Raw genomic sequence first — 16089 nt, forward strand, 5'->3', positions numbered from 1 at the left:
GTAACTCCTCAGAATTAGGCTGCCTACAGGCACTCTATCACCAGTAATCACTTTGCGAGAGCTGCTTGTTTCCTGCTATCTGCCTTGGAGATGATGTATGGAGAGGAGATGGTGCAGTTTCTGTCTTCCCCACCCATACAGTTTGGCTGCTACAGGTGGCAAACACCCCATCTCATGTGTTCAGGCATGGGGGTGCAGGAGCTAAAGGAAGGGGGACTCTCAGTGACCCACCCAGGAACCCACCTAGAATCCAGCCCAGAGTGGGGCCAGCCACAAGGAATGCAGGGATGAACCAGACCCAATCAGAGCATGACCTAGGACTCCAACAGAGCTGGGTACAGATCCTGTGTAACCAAAAACAAGTCACTTAGCCTACCTGAAATGCAGCTACAGCTGGGATAGCTAATTAATCTCATAAGAGCTCAGCGGAATGAAGCCGCCATGGTGGGGGGAGGGGAGAGATGCTTATTGTCTTTCTGTGCAGTGCCCTGGTAGGTGCTGAAAGGAGCTAGGATTTGAGGTAAAGATAGGACAGGAATCTACAGTAGAGGCCCCAGTGCGGGCACAGGAGGCAGTGACAAGTTTCCAAGAGGGAGTGACTTGTAGATACTATGAGTTTGGGCCATGACCATGGAAGGGCATGTCCCACAGCCTCCAGTCAACATGAACCTGCTAGCAGGCCAGCCCTGTCAGGGACAGGAGAAGGTTGGCTTTCTCCCTACCATGGAAGCGGCCTGGTGGAGTAGAGGGTAGGGCCTAGTGCCTGTGCTTTGGTGCTTGGCCCAGACCCCTGCTGTCCCCCAACACCCACAAAGGCTGCTCCATTAAATGGCGAGGCCTTGTGGTACAGTCTTTATTCTCTGCTGGGAGAAATGTCTAGACATCAGGGTGGGGGCTCACAGACTGGACCTTCTGAGCGCAAGATGGTTGGGGACCTCTGAGGTGGTTCTGGGAAGAACCATCCTCTGTAATAAAAGTACAAATACCTGCATACATTTATGGAAGGCTCTTCATGTGCTTTTCATATATTAACTCATTTAATTCTCACTGGGCAAGAATCCCTTAATAATCCTCCATTCAGCGAACAGCCCTGAGCACCTGTGAGGCAACAGGCTCCAATCAGGAGGCTTAAGACACAGCTGTGAGTAGCCTCCCTGATCCGGCCCCGGGCAGGGAGGAAGCAACATCTTCAGTGCATCAGCCACCCAGACTCTCAGGCTCCAGAAAAAGGCTGCAAGGCCAAATTTCACCCAGAGCACCCATAAAACTGGCCCCACCAGTGGAGCTCATACCGAGCTCATAATCTGGACCTGTGCTGCCACCTGCTGGTCATGTTGGGAAGGGCGCCAAACAGAGTGTTTCAGCTCCCCACCGCACTACCAAGGGAAATTGGTCCACTCACCCACTGAGGCCCGGGGAAGTCATCACTTGAGATGGCAACATGCCTACTGGGTCCCTCTGGCAGTCATGCAGATGTGTGTGGTCTCTCTGGGGGAGTCATTCAGCAGCACCCTTGGCCCAGTGATCCTCTCAGGGCAGTCTGACAGACCCACTCCCCTCCAGCACTAGCGTGAACACGAGCCAGGCAAAGACACAGAGAAGGCATGGCTTGTAGGGCTGGCCCAGTGCAGTGTAGGTGCCCCATGTTTTTGGGGGGTTATCTCGTGAGGTCTCCATGACTAATGTCCATTGTCCTTTATACCTTGTCCCTGCCCAGCCTGAACTGTCCCTCATCACCTCGTGTCCAACGCCAGCAAAGGCCTAGCACCTTGCCTTGCCCCATTCACAAGTGATGTTTCCTCTTCTGCATTCCCCTGTCGCCTTAGCTGTATCTTTTGTCAATTCCTCTCGAGGGATGAGTTGTTGTTGTCAGTGTCATGTTCTGGCTCTCACACTGGGTGGGACTCTTCTGAGGCCAGCCCCCTCTGGGCTGCTCAGCTCCCGAGTCCAACAGAGGGCCTGGAATGGAGGAGTTGAAAACAGGTGAAGAGAATGAATGAGTGTTGGAGCGAGGAGCGGGGGGAGGGAAGCTGTATCGTCAGGGCTCAGAAAAAAAAATTTTTTTTTTTTGTGGCGTTTTAGTGCTGCACCTGTGGCATATGGAAATTCCCAGGCTAGGGCTCGAATTGGAGCTGCAGCTGCCGGCCTGCACCACAGCCATGGCAATGTGGAATCCAAACTGTATCTGCGACCTATACCACCACTCATGGCCAGATCCTTAACCCACTGAGTGGGGCCATGGATCAAACCCGCATCCTCATGGGTACTATTCGGTTTGGTTTCCACTGGGCCACAATGGGAATTTCCAGAGAACATTCTTTCCCTCTTTGGGACAGTCTTTCCCTCTTTGGGAGTGAGCTCCTGAGTGAGCTCTGGGGTTAACCCACCTGGGGTCAAGTCAAAACCCTGCTGCTTGCTGGATTACGCTATTGCTATGTGCCTCGGTTTCCTCATGTATAATATGAGGCCACAAGTGGTGCCCACGCCCTGGGGCTGCTAAGGGGTTAAATGAGCTCTGATTCTATCTGTGAGAGCCCCAGGAGGCTCACATGCAGACTCGGGGTCTGCCTCACTTGCAAGGATTTACAGAGGAGTCCTGCCCTCCTTCACCCTGGGCTCTGGGGCATCGCCTTATTGACCTATTACTGAGTCCCTGCTAAGCCCTTTAAGTCTCTCATAATCTGGTGTTCTCAGCCTCCTCCAGATAAAGAGCATCTCCTGAGCTCCACAAGGGAAGGGCCCACACTTCCATTGCTTGGCCTCTGGGGCCTCCAGCCTGCAGGCCAGGGGTTCAATGTCTGCCTCCTGGGTGCTGACCAGAGGGGCTGGAGCAGGGCCGGGACTAGGATGAGTGAGGCACTCTCGCTCAGGCTGGTGCAAGTGTCTTATCAGCACCTAAGCGGCTCCTGCATTTTGAACCCTAGACTCCCATTCACCTCACCCTAGTCCTGGCCCTGCCAGCTGAGCCCTCAGGTCAGGACCTGCAGTGCAAGGGCTGCTCTCCATACCACATGGCAGAGAAGCAGGGGAGGGATCTGAGAATAGGGCTACAGGAGCGCCTGGGGACCACCAAAGAAGTCACCAGGCTGAGGGTGGGGGCAGTAAGGCCACTTGCAGTGTCTATAGATGCCAGAAGGTGGCAGCACAAGAGGGCATTAGAGGCTGGAAGGCACATTGGGAGGCCAAGTGGGCAGTGCCCACTGGGTGCCCCCTCAGGCCCCAGTACTTTCCTGTTCTAGGTTTTTTCTGAGACTCTATTCTCCATTGGTGTAGAGGAAGAGCCAATCCTGTGGCTCTGAGCCTGGTGACCCCATTTTCTGGATGCTGGCTCTCTTCCTCTGTAAGATAGGTGACAGTATAACCCTCAGAACGGCCCTGGGAATAAAGTGAGATTGTGCCGGGATTAGGTCAATCGAAGGTAAATTTGCTGGGACCAGATTCTAGCCCTTGAGGTGGCCCGAGGCCCATTGTCAAGACCCCTTCTGGTTGTTGTCTCACTGTGGATACCTGTGAACAGCAGTGGGAAAGATCAGCCTAGCGCTTCCTATGTGAGCTGGTCCACTGCAGCTGGCACAAGGCAGAAGCTCAGTAAACCACACGTCATTATCATTACTTTTATTATTATTGGTATTGTTATCACCCCGAGCCCCTTTATCACTTGTTGCACCCCCAGGAAGTAGACCTGACTTCCCTCTCCTAACCCAGGCCTCCAGGCCTCCAGCAGAAGGACACTAAGGGCTGGGTAGATGGGATCAGCCAGGCCTAATGTTCTCCTGCTTGACCAGTGGCCAGAAGACAGGAGGCCCATCAGTCCCAAGGGCTGGGACATCTGCACTTGTCCCCTCCTCATTCTCCCAGGTCAGACAACAGGGGCGGCTGGGGTAGGAGAAGCTGAGGGGACAGCTGAGCTTCTGCCTGGATGTCACTAGGAGACACTGGGGAAGCCCCAGCAGTGGGGCACATCCATCCAAGTTGCCATCCAGGAAGGCGGAACTGGACCAGTGGTGTGAGAGGTTAGGAGACTGAATGCTCCTTGACAGTGCTCTGTGGGACTTTGGCAGCCCCAGGTGAGGGGTGCAGGTACTCAGGCACCATGTATCAGGAGAAAAGAGGGGTCAGACCAGGCCATGGTCTCCCATTCAGCAGCACATATGTATGCCTAGAGGAAATGGGGCTGGGATCCAGGCCGCCATGGAGCTTCTGAGGTGACCCAGTCCAAGCCCTGGCCTTGGAAAGCTGGGCTGATTCTATGGCCCTTTGCCCTGGATGCCTAGGAATAGGGTCACAGGACATTCCCAGCCTCCTGTCGGGTTAAAGGGAGGTGGAGGCTTGGATCACCTTGCGCCACCCTGGTAGGCACAGGCAATGTTGCTATCCTCCATGTCCAGGCCTGCCTGCGCCACATGAGCTGTGGGCCACGGGCCCAGGCTGTACCAGGTTCAAACCCCAGCCCTGATGTGTCCTGCACCGGCGGTACAAAGAGCCCTGGGCCGCTCTCCCTTGGCTTCTGTCTCAAGGTCCTCACTTGTGAAACGAGAGTGAGACCACCCACAGCCCTCAGGCACTGTGGGCATCAGAGAGCAGGCGTGTAGTTCCCGAGCTGAGAGACTTTCTGGGCCCCCTCTTTCCCTGACCCCTAGCCCACACAGGAATCCCTGTGGACCCAACTGGGCACCCAGAAAGTCACCTTTCAGGCTGCACCCTGAGAGAGAAGAGGACCCCTTAAAGCTGAGGGGAGGTCTGGAAGCAGGGCTTCCTCCCCTGCCTGGGCCAGAAGGTCTCTAACACAGACTGCATTCCGGCCAGAGGAAGGCGCCCTTTCCCACACAGGTCTCAGGCCCACTACCTCTCTGCTCCCCACACACCTGCTCTGGGCCTGAGAGCTCTAGAGCAGGATTCTCTCTGCGACGGCAGATACACTCTGCATCACCCTGCACTCCTGCATTGAGGGGGCATCCCCCCCAGGGGCGGGAGGACTGAGACACCAGCCCCGATCTTCCACTTGCGGAATTAAAGCACCCAGGGTGAAGGATGGGCGTTGGGGACCCCTGCCAAGGAGTGGTGAGGTGGGTGTGGGAGATGTGCCAAGGGCAGGCCCAGGCCCAGATGGAATGGTACCCTGGTCTCACCTGGTTCTGCTCCTCCATCCGCTCCTCCTTCTTTCCCTGAACCTGATGCTCACACTCTTCTTGTTCATTTCTCCTGGTCTCCGGCTTTTCGAGAGCATCCTCTGTGCCTCCACAGATGCCCCTGCCTACAGTTGCCCCCGTCCTGAGCCCACAGAGGTTAGGAGGGGTGGGGCTGCCAGACCAGTGGCTCTTCCCCCTGAGGATATCTGTGGGGTGCAGCTGGACAGGATAGGGTGGCAGTGTCTGCTGTCAGCCTCTGAGCACCCCCTGGGCACACCACACCCTCCCCCTGCCTTCTTTTTCATACAGATGCAGATAGAAAGCTATAGACATGCAGAATGTGTGTGTGTATCCTTTCTTCAATCATCCTTTCTTCCTATTCGACATCTGTCTCCTCCCACCTAAAATGGTGATATGGAGGCAACTGATGCTGGGCCCCGGGAAGGGCTCAGTAAAGTTTCTGGAAGGAATCCATCACAAGGTCAGAGTGCTCTACAGGAGTTTCTGGGCTCACCACCCTCCAAGAATTTTCCTTTACATTCTGAAGGCATCCCCAGCATCTGCCTGAAGCCCAGCATCGGGATTATTGTATTCAGGCTTGAAGATGACACTTCACTTGATTAAACAAGGTGGCTGCTCTGAAGGCACCCCTCCCCTGCGCACCACGGCCGCCTCTGCCCGAAGGCCGGGTCGCTGCCCACGAGGGAGGTTTCATGCATTGATGTGCACGTTGGGGAGGCAGAGGGCCAGCTCCCATGGGTTCCCTGTCACAGGCACTGTCTGGAGCAGCAGTAGCAGGCAGGCAATGCTATCTTGCCCCCTCTGCCTGGCCGAGGCAGTGAGGAGAGTTCTGATCAGCCCACCAGGCCCATGGTCACAAGGACAGGTCACCCAGAACTTCTTATCTCAGTGTTTACTGATTGCCTACTCTGTGGAAGACCTGGAACCTTTAGAGGTGGAATTTGGGTTTCCTCCATGACTGGGAAAGAGCTAGAAAACAGAAGGTAGGTAGAAGGGAAGAGGGGACTTGAGGGAACAAGGGATGAAGAAGCAGATCCCTTCACCCACAGAAACCCACCCTGTGTCCACCACTTAGCCAAGCCCACTCCCCTGGAAAGGGGTCTGGGGAAGGCGGTGAGAGAGGATGGGGACAGGGGTCCTCCTGGAGCCCTCATCCCAGGCCCTGGCCCCTGGGTGCCAGACTTACTCTACAGAGCCTACCTTTCAGGGTCCCGCAGACATTGGCCCTTCTGCAGCTCCACATGCCTAAGCTGAGGGGCTGCCCAACAGATAAGGGCGCAGAGCCACACATCCCTCACCCTCAGGAATCCTTCTGCTAGTCGCTGAGGAAAGGAGGTCCCTCTCCAAGTCCAGGGCTGTCACTGACAGGCCCGGCTATCTGACCCCCATGCAGGAAGCCAGAGGGGTGCTTGAGGCCCTGACCCTTACCCAAGGCTCTGTCCCACAGCCCCCACCTCCAGCCCAGCCTTCCACCATGGGACTGGGGGCTCACTACCCTCTGCCCCCACCTTGTTTCCACATGGGCCTAGCCTGAGAGCTCAGCTCTCTAGTGGAGGATCTAGATGTCACTTAACATCCTGGTTTGTGGGATTTCCAGTGCTAACATTGTGCAGTCCTGATAAAACAGGACAGTTGGTACTCTGTTGTCATTCTCCCCCAAACCCTTCTGAACCCTGCAGTTGGGCCCCAATACCACCATTCCCTGCACCCTTGTGCTCTGGGAAAGACCACACTATTTTGTTTCCTTTTGTGTTTCAGACCCAGCTCCTATGGGCTCTGAAGCGTCGCACCTCCCCCAGCCCTTGGGGCTCAAGGCCCCTCCCTCCTCTGGTCCCACAGGTCCTGTCCACTTGGCCTTTCCCATCAAAGGGATGGCAGGCATTGTGACCCCACTCCACAGTTGAGGCGTGAGGTCCCAAGGCAGCCTTGAACTCAGGACCAGAGGCCTTTCATAACATGGGTCAAGGAAAGCCAGCTGGGCTGCCACCTTATGGTTGGAATCCAAGGGACTGTCCCCAGTTCCCCAACAGCCCCTCACCCATCCCACTCCTCCTGGAGTTTCACACCCCCAGTGTCAAAGGCTCACACTTTCTTTGTGTAAACATCTTAATTACATCTTTAATGCTCTCACATGGAGTTGCTGTGAGTTAAATTACAGCTTCTGTGCATCCTAAATTACCCGCAGCCCTCCAGTTGGCTCAAATGCTAATGTATTTATAGCATCTAGAGGAGGGAATAAATCCAGAACCTTCCCCACACAGGCCTCCTAGGCCCTCACATCCTGACACGTGGTATTTGCCAACAGAAGTTTTGCACATGCCGCCCTTGAGTCCCCTCCAACCAGCAGAGGACAGCAAGGGTGGTGAGGCTAGTCACAGGGGTGTGCCCTATGCAGACTCATGTGCGCATGCAGGCCCAGCTCTGGGGGTCTGGCTTGGCCCAGTGCCTTGCTCAGATATCCCAGACTGGCAGAATTCCTGAGGGGCATGGGGTGGGTAGACAATGGGTAGGTGGGTGGTCTGATCAAAAGAGACTAGGTTTGGAGTTCCCTCGTGGTGCAGGGGGTTAAGGATCCAACATTGTCTCTGCAGCGCCTGGGGATGCTGCTGTGATGCAGGCTCGATCCCTGGCCCAGGAACTTACACATGCCACAGGTGCAGCCAAAACAAACCAACTAACCAAACAAACAAACGGAAAAATAAACAAACAAAAAACACACCAGACTAAGTCTGTTTGGTCTGCTTCCCAAGGAGCTAACCCTACCCCTTGTCAGGCAGTAAGAACTTCCTCCACTAGCCTGCAACCCCTGACCACTGCCCTGTGACCACTGCCCTTCAACCAATAACCTCTCCCCAACCCCAGATCCCCAAAATAGATGTGGTGTACCAAGACAGGGAACTGTTTCAGAAGCAAGATACTTGGCTTCTAGAGCTCAGTGAAGAGATGTGGTGGACAGTGGGACCCTTGCCTTTGCTTCCTTCTCCCTTCAGTCCCTGAATGATGAAGGCAGAGAAGAGGGTCTATACAGCACTCTTCCACACCCCTGGGGATGGGGGTCAATTTGGAGAGTGGAGCCAATGCAGCAGTCTCCATCCTGCCCCTTGTGCTGGGACAGGCACATATCTGCGTGTGGGCACATTCACGCAGGTGCATGAGGCCTTCCAGAAGGTCTGAGCACAGCATTTCTCCACACCTGCTCCCCTCCGCCCTTCCCCCTCAGCTCCCATCAAAGCTTGGGCCCAGCAGACAGCCAGCTGCCAGGGAGGGGGTGCTGGAAGACCTCACGGACTCGCTATAATATGGATGGACCTTGGGAACGAGCATCCCTCCTTTTGGCATCCTTGCCAGCTGGGCAGTTTCAGCTCTATCACCGAGCCTCTCCCAGGGTGCCCCCATACCCTGTCCCCCAGACCTGGGTTGTTGCCTCTCCCCACCCTAGAGGAGGCTCCAGATTCCAAAGATAGGTCTCTCGCTGACAGAAGTAAACTCCCCCTCCTCCCCTTTCCCCTCCCATCCCACGCCTCCCTCCACTTCCTCCACATCAGAGGAGCAGACCCTGATGTGAGGGATCTGGGAAGAGCACAAGGAAGCTAGCAGTGGCTCTCCATCTTCCTGACATGAGGGATGCTCTCCACGCCAGGGCCCTCAGATCGGGGGATGTCAGAGGCCCTATGCCCAACTAGGCCAGGGGCCTCTCTTAGGGCCTGGAGAGTTGGCAGGTGGGTCCTCAAAACAGCTGAGGCCTTGGCAGAGCAGGTCCTGAGAGTAGGTCTTAATGATCTTGGAGTGGGCAGCTCTGTGGGCACTGTGGCAGGTATCTTCATAAGAGGTCCAGGCCTGTCCCCAGGCCACTCATGCATGGATGGCATTGGCTACATCAGTGAACACCAGCCGGCTGGGCCTCTGCATCGGGCCCTGAGAAGGGAGAGTGGTCTGCAGAGAGACAATCAGGGGTATCAGGGACTTGACCTGGGGCACGCATTCTGGTCCAGTGACCTCCACCCTCTTGTGTCGGCTTGCACTTGACACCAGCTATGCCTTCTGCCTGAAATGCCCACCCACAAGCTCAGCCAAGAAATGGGACCTGGCTCAGATGACTCCTCCCCCACAGCCATGGCCAGCCTGCCAGTCCACATCAGCCAACTGCCCCACACTAACCCTGAAGGCCCAGGGCCTGGATTAATTATGCATGTACCACCCTCTCCCAGCAGAGGGGGCCCAACCCCCCAGCACAGGGGTTGACACAAGGGCAGGGCACAGGAAACAACTGTCAAATGGTCAGTAGTCCCAAGGGCTGGGTGAACAAAGGTTCTCAGCCAATTTCCTGAATATCCCAGGGAGAGAATGTGTCCTGATCCAGGTGCCACAGAACTTGTAGTAATTCCCAGCCTGGGCTCTTCCCGAGTCCAGTCTCCCAGTTCTGCCTCTGTGGGGCCAGACACCCCCCCCCCGCCCCCCCCACCAACCTGTGGGGTGAAGGCAAGGAGGGATGCAAAGGAGCATCATAGGTCAGAGGGAGACCAGGCCTCCTCATGGTGCTCTGGCCCTTGGGAATTTCAGGGACTGGGAACAAGTGGCCAGACAGCCCAGTGACTCTAGCAGGCTGACTGCACAGGTACCTGACTCTTTGGACCTGGGAGGTGAGTCTGGCTGGGGTCTGTCAGTTTCTAGGATCCCACCAATCTTAGAGGTGCCACTGCCCCAGAGTCTGACCCCAGTCACAACCCATCCAGGACTGGGATCTTGAGAAGCACAGGAACCATGTGTCTCAGCCTCGTGACAATCTCGTCCATCAGTCTTTTGCTTTCCGTCTGTTTTAAGTGAGCAGACCCAGGGCAGAATCAGGATTGTTATTTGCAGATGAGAAAACTGAGGCTCAGAGAGGCCAATGGAGCTTCCAAGATCACCAGATTATCAGGGGCAGAGACATGATGAATCCTGAGGCTGCTCCAGCCTGGCCTTGTGCAGTGAATCTATATAGGTGGTCACAGAACAATTCTACCAGTTTCTAAACAAACCTGACAAAATCCATATATACTCAATAGCTGACCACATGGCAGACGCTAGACACTGCATGAGAAAGGGGATGGGGTGGAAGAGCCATGAACAGGCTGTAGGCTGGATTGAGGAGACTTGTCAGTGCCCACCTTGCCCTGCATGGCTTGCACAGCGGCGGCAGCCTGCATGGAGGCAGCATCCCGCCCATGCTCCAGCAGCTCCTGCTCCAGCTCATCTTGCTCCTCCGTGGGGTCGAAGTTGTACATAGGCATAAGCTGGTGGCGTAGCTTCTCCAGCCTGGGGGTGGGGGCAGAGGCTGCTGGGGGCAGGGCAGGCCCTTCCCCTCCCACCTGCCTTCAGTCCCTGCCTGCTGACCAGCTGACATGACCATGTTTAGGGCCCTAAAATTTCCCCTGAGATGCAATGAAAGACACTTTTGCACCTCTAGTGCTGGCCCTACCCCTCGAATGGGTGGCCTGGGAGGAAGAGTTAACCACTCCTGGGACCAGATGGGGTTTTGGGGACTGCTTGAGCCAGGGCCTTGCACGATCCACAGCCTCGGGGGCCCAGGGTGGGCAAAGGGGAGTCAGTGGCAGTTAGCTCAGGACAGCAGGGCAAAAGGCTCAGCACCCCCCTCCCCAAGGGGAAGTGGTCACCATGAGTGGGCAGAAGAGGCCCTGACTAGGGAGAGGGGCCCTCAAGCTGGGAAGTTCCCCTTCCCCACACCCTGGAGTCCAGCCCAGCATTGCCCTCAAGCTGCAGTCTTGGGTGGCAGTGGGGGAGTTACCTCTTCTTCTTCCTGATGTATAAAACCTGTAAGAGAAGGAGCAGCATCAAATGGCCAGGAAAGGAGGCCCTATTTAATCCAGCAGTCCCTTGGGACAGGGGACATTCTGAGGCTCATCAATGGGAGAACTATAGGTCTCCATGTCCTCAGGGAGTCCATCCCAGGGACGTATACTTCTTATATTCGTGCTGCCACTTGATGTTTATTAGATGATGACAGTGCTTGGACTCAGAGCTAGAGAGCAGCCCAGCCTGGGAAGACCAGGCAGTCAAGCATGGCCTGGAGGTTGGTGGGCCCACCCCTGCCAATACGGAGTCTGGCTCCAGACACTCTGCCTCACCCCTGCCTCAGACTCCTCAGAGCGGAAGCGTGTGTGTGGTGGGGGGGGGGCTTCAGCAATCCCCTCCTCTCAACCATTCCCAGGCCAAAATTTCTCCCCATTTATAGGCAAGAAGAGCAGGGGGTAGTCAGTGGCCAGACTCTGCTTGGCAATAGCCCTGAGTTGGGTTCCTGGGGTTTCCCCGGGAGGCCAATAGCTCTCAGTGGACAGGGGCTGAGGAGGAAGGCTTGAGCCCAAACCAAACTCTAGAGCCCTGATGCTAGATGAAGCTAGGAAGGTCCCTGGGTCCTAACCACCCCCCTCCACCCCACATTGTATAGACTTGAAGATAAAGGACTAGGCAGCCTGAGAAAATGTTCAAGATCCACATGCCCCTGGCTGGAGCAGGAAATCCTGGTACACTCAGAGGAGAGAGGAAGGAGGTGAGACTTGGGTGACCACCTGAGCAGGGACTCCAGGGAACTCTGCCACCAGCCCACTCATCCCTAGATTGGTGACTTTTGACGATCAGGAACATGACCACCTCGGCCTGTGGGAAAGCCGTGTTCCTAGAATCTGTCCCAAACCCTCTGTGACTCCTACACTCTGTCCCATCACATTGAGATCTGATTTGTTCCAGCCTGGCCCAGAGCTCCCCCTGCTGCTCATTCCTGCAGGAACCCAAAAGGTGGAAAGAAACTGAGGGCCCCTTGCTCTCCTATAGGTGAGATGCGAGAGGAGTGCCAGGTCTGTGACCCAGCCCCTGCCTGCCCTGAAGCAGCAGCTCTAGCCCCAGCACCCTGTGCTTCCTCACCTCTCAGCCCTGCCCCAAACCCTCCTCCCTGCCCTGTGGCCCTGGATACAAAAGGATCTTCAATAGAGGCTAGAACCTTTCTCTAATCTCTGTGCCTTGCCCTTGCTGCTCCCTCTGCCCCAACTACTAACACCCTCCCCCAACATACCTGCCTTTCTGATTCACCCCTCACCATCCAGCTGCAGCCCCACCTCTTCCAGGAAGCCCTCCACCACTGCTCCTCTTATGTGAGGCACACAGCCTGGCACTGATTTGCTTCTCCTTGTACCCAGCATGGCTTGGCTCAGGGCTGGCATGAGGGGAGAAGAGGCGGTACTCAGGTAATATTTTTGGACCTGCCCCCTGGTGCCCAGGAACCGTTTCCTGTCCCCCACTGCCTTTGCCCCATGACCACCCTACCTCTCTGCTTTTGGTGGTAAGGCCATCTACCCTGGCCCTCTGAATGTCCTTCCAGAATGAAGAGTAAGGAAGTCCTCCCAAGTTCCTAGGACAAAATCTTTGGCCAAGAGTGACAAGGGCAGATTCTAGGTTAGGGTGTCGTAGCCTGCTTAACTACCACTTGGGTACCAAACACTGACATTATGCTTCACCCCTGCCCCAGGGGACAGCTCAGGCCCTGGCCTCGCTGTGTGTTGCATCCTGGCTCTGCCTGCTGGCCAGAAATGGTTCCCTGGCAGTAATCCAGTACCTGTGGAGTCCATATGTTGACCCTGGTTTACCAGCAGCTCCAGCCAGGCCATGGATGGGCCATCCACTGCCTTATTTGTCAGAGCAACATGCTCCTGAACCTGAGACCAGCTGTCAGAGCCTGTGTGGGGTAGTGAGTGGGCAGAATGCCACCATTGCCAGGCCTGCTTGGGGGACTCAGGTGCACCCCCTCCTTTCCTGGGGAGAGCCCGTGTCTTCAGAGGCAGACACCAGATCTGACAGCATAATATCCAGTCTCAGGGAACAACTGCAGCCCTCACCCCAGCTCACCTTTGTCCTGCTGTCTGCCCACCTCTGCGCTTCTTGTAACACTGAGGCCAGTCCTCCACCATGAGGCCTTAGCTCTAATGCTGCCTCCTTGGTTGTCCCTGACCACTCAGCCTAGGAAGGCCCCTCCACCCAATTCCCAGTTCCCACTGGCTTTCTTTGGCATCCTTGGTTTTATCTATCTCCCACTCCCTGTAAGAACTACAGGGCAGGACCTTTTCTTCCTAGTTCCTCGGGTCCCAAAGGCTTGATCCAGGGTAGGTGCCCAGTCAATAACCGCCAAGTGGATGAATAAGTGAATGCTGCCAGAGGCCTGCCATGCCCAGACTCTGCAGCCCATGATCTATCCCAACTGCCTTCTGGCCTCTACTCCTACTGTGCCCCACACTCACTTGCCTCACTGCCCTGCTTGCTGCTCACAGAACCCCCTGCCTACCTCCAAACTCTCATCCATCAGGACCTTCCATTTGGAACACTTGCCTCCCCAACTCCTAGGTGACCTTCATGGCCCAGCTCAAAATACCATGTATTCCTCCGAACCTTTTCTGGTTCTTCCAATTGAAGGCAGCCTCTCTGGTCTCTGGACCCCAATAAACAAACCCCTGAAGGAGGAGAGGACGGAGGATTGTACTAACAGACAATTGTGTTCTAGTCAGATTCTCTAACATTTAAACACAGACTGCCCTCTGCCAACTGAGGGCCACCTGGGCCAGCCCCAGCCTGCCCCAGCTCTCACCATGGCCACAGCCAGGCCAATCACTGTGATGATCCCAAAGGACAGAAGCATCGTGCCCACACCGGCTGTGCCACCAGCCACGTCAGGGATTCTGGTGTCATTAAAGCTGGTAGCTTCTGGGCTGAGGGTGGTGGTCTCAGAAGCTGGCCCATCTGTAGCAGGCTCCAGGTCAGGCTCAGAAGTGGGAGGGTGGCTGCTGAACCAGCCCTTAGCAGATGAGATCCTGGAGTCCATGCTGATGCTGAGAGAGGGCCTTGGCTCAGAGACTGCCTGTGGTCAGTCGACCTGCCCACTCACTTCTGACATCAGGAGTGTCCCAGCTTGTGGCCCCTGCTATTCACACAGGCAGCCACGTCCTTGGGTAAAGGGAGCTCCCTCCCTCCCTGGGTGCTGAAAAGGAAAAAATATAAAACATGAGGCTAAGGATGAGATTATGTGGTGAGATGAAGCCCCCCTAATTTCTGAAGGCACAAGGGAAATAAAAGTCTGAGGGCAAGGGTGAGGTCAGCGGATGGACATCAACAGGTATGCTTTATATATCTATGGGTCCCACGTGGATTCGGGGACATGAAGATGAAGCCCTGCCCCCTCTTTGAGGGTAAGATGATCATAGATCATAGTTGGAAGGTGGGAAAGGCAGTGGGGAGGTGTGACAGAAAGACACTCCCCAGACCCAGGCCCTACTCCCCATGCTCTCCACCTTCTCAGTCCCTGCCCCCCACATCACTCATCTCTTGCTTGGAGAAAAAAACACTGCTGTTTTTTTTCCTTTCCTGGAGAGAAACACTTTGCACAAGAGGCAGACAGGCTTGTCTTTTAATTATGTTTCAGCCACTTAACTGGATGACCCTAGGCAGGCTACTCCACCTCTCTATGTCTCAGCTTTTCTGAGTCAAAGGTGAAGTGTTAGGAACACCTCCCCCACAGAAAGGGTCAGAGGATCACTGAAATATCAGAATGAACAAGTCTCTAGAAAAACACTAGCTCAGCACAACCCTCTCATCCACAGTAAGCATCCAATAAATGCTAGATCTTCTCCCTCTGGCCACTCCAGTTGGGAAATGGGAGCCACAGAAGCCCCTGGGACCCAGCCTACTATGTGGGCCAGTTTGTGCTTGGAGTGATGGCAGGGACAGGTGTGGCAAGACCAGAAGACAGGAAGGAAACAGAGAGGCTAAAATCAGGCCCTCTGGTGGGGTTTCTCTGTAAGCTCTTGGGTCACTGGACCCCCTGTGGGGGTGCTAGGGGCTGCCAGGGACTAGGAGAAAATTAAGTGGAGCCAATCTTCAAGGGCAGGGATGGAGCTCCCACTTTGAGATGTCTTATCTTTCCCTTCCCTCCTCCCTTGGGAGCAGAGGGTGGGAGATGTGCCCAGTCCAGATTTTGACCTGGGCCTTCCCAGGCCAAAGGGCCCTGGGCAAGGCAGGGTGGGAAGAAGTTCTAGCCAAACTGCAGAAGGGCAGGCCTAGGGCGAGGAGGGACGCACAGCTCAAGACTAGCTTCTGCACACTAGCTCATGGGTATATGCAGGGTGCCTCCCTGTACAGGTGCATGCCTGTGTGTGAGGTTTGCACACATCCATGACGGCCCCTTAGGAAGGGGCAAAGCTGGCACAGAAACATGGGATGGGAGATGCTCATCATTCCTCTCTGTCCTCTTCCTCTAGCTAGGCTGGGCATGTCAGGAGTCTCAGGTTCTTTCTTGGCTCTGCCACTGACCCCAGATATGACCTTGGGCCTTGACACTTGCTCTGGGGCTCTATTTATTCCTCCCTCCAAAGGAGAGAAAGGGCCCTGCTCTTCACTGTTCAGGACTGTCTTTGGTCCAAAGGGCAAGAGAAGGAAGCCAGGGAGAAAGAGATGGGAAAAACGACCTCCAAGAACCCGCATGCCATTCATTCTCCACCAGGTTCATCAATCCTCCGTGTTCCAATCCCCGTCCCCACCTCCGCGACTCTGTGATTCCTCCATTCTTGCACAGAAGCAGCGACCTCAGCACTTACTTAATCCTCTCTGGGGCGCCGAGCTCAGCAGGAGAGGCTAGGGGTGGTGGCGATCGGCAGGAGGGGGCGGGGGAGAGGGGATCCCCAAGCCTAGGGTAGGGGGCGGCAGGTCCGACCCTTGGGCTGGGACTGCAACGTCGCACCGCCAGCAGCCGAGAGTGCCAGCCTGGACCCGGATAGGCGGGGCTGGGACCCACCGCGGGGGTGGGGCCGAGGCGAGCAGCCTCGCGGGTCTGCGACGTTCCAGCTCCTCTCCTCCCTGCCAGCTCCGAGTCCCCTGCCCCGGATTGGCTGTTAAGCCCAGAGCC

The 16089-nt window shown here is 55.8% G+C and overlaps 1 protein-coding gene across 2 annotated transcripts; it reads right to left on the reverse strand.

The window, feature by feature from the left end:
- On the reverse strand, nucleotides 7243–16058 carry C13H3orf18 (chromosome 13 C3orf18 homolog). 2 transcript variants are annotated; one of them, XM_003132231.4, is made up of 5 exons: nucleotides 15782–16049; nucleotides 13780–14169; nucleotides 10936–10961; nucleotides 10298–10445; nucleotides 7243–9083 (listed from the first exon to the last, which is right to left on the reverse strand). In XM_003132231.4, exons 2-5 carry the CDS (start codon nucleotides 14011–14013, stop codon nucleotides 9003–9005), a joined length of 489 nt encoding a protein of 162 aa, XP_003132279.1. In that variant the 5' UTR covers nucleotides 14014–14169; nucleotides 15782–16049; the 3' UTR covers nucleotides 7243–9002. The 2 variants fall into 2 exon arrangements, with proteins under 2 accessions (XP_003132279.1, XP_013837197.1); XM_013981743.2 differs by having other exon boundaries at nucleotides 7336–9083; nucleotides 15725–16058.

The sequence above is a fragment of the Sus scrofa genome, chromosome 13, assembly GCF_000003025.6.
Source record: "Sus scrofa isolate TJ Tabasco breed Duroc chromosome 13, Sscrofa11.1, whole genome shotgun sequence".
Classification (NCBI taxonomy): domain Eukaryota; kingdom Metazoa; phylum Chordata; class Mammalia; order Artiodactyla; family Suidae; genus Sus; species Sus scrofa.

What these genes read in the sequence shown, in the direction of transcription:
- C13H3orf18 (XM_003132231.4), bottom strand. Translation starts at nt 14,013, where the DNA reads ATGGACTCCAGGATCTCATCTGCTAAGGGCTGGTTCAGCAGCCACCCT. An exon ending in TTGGCCTGGCTGTGGCCATG is followed by an intron (nt 10,962 to 13,779) that starts GTGAGAGCTGGG and finishes CTTCTCTTACAG; the next exon opens with GTTTTATACATCAGGAAGAA. An exon ending in TACATCAGGAAGAAGAAGAG is followed by an intron (nt 10,446 to 10,935) that starts GTAACTCCCCCA and finishes CCCCACCCCCAG; the next exon opens with GCTGGAGAAGCTACGCCACC.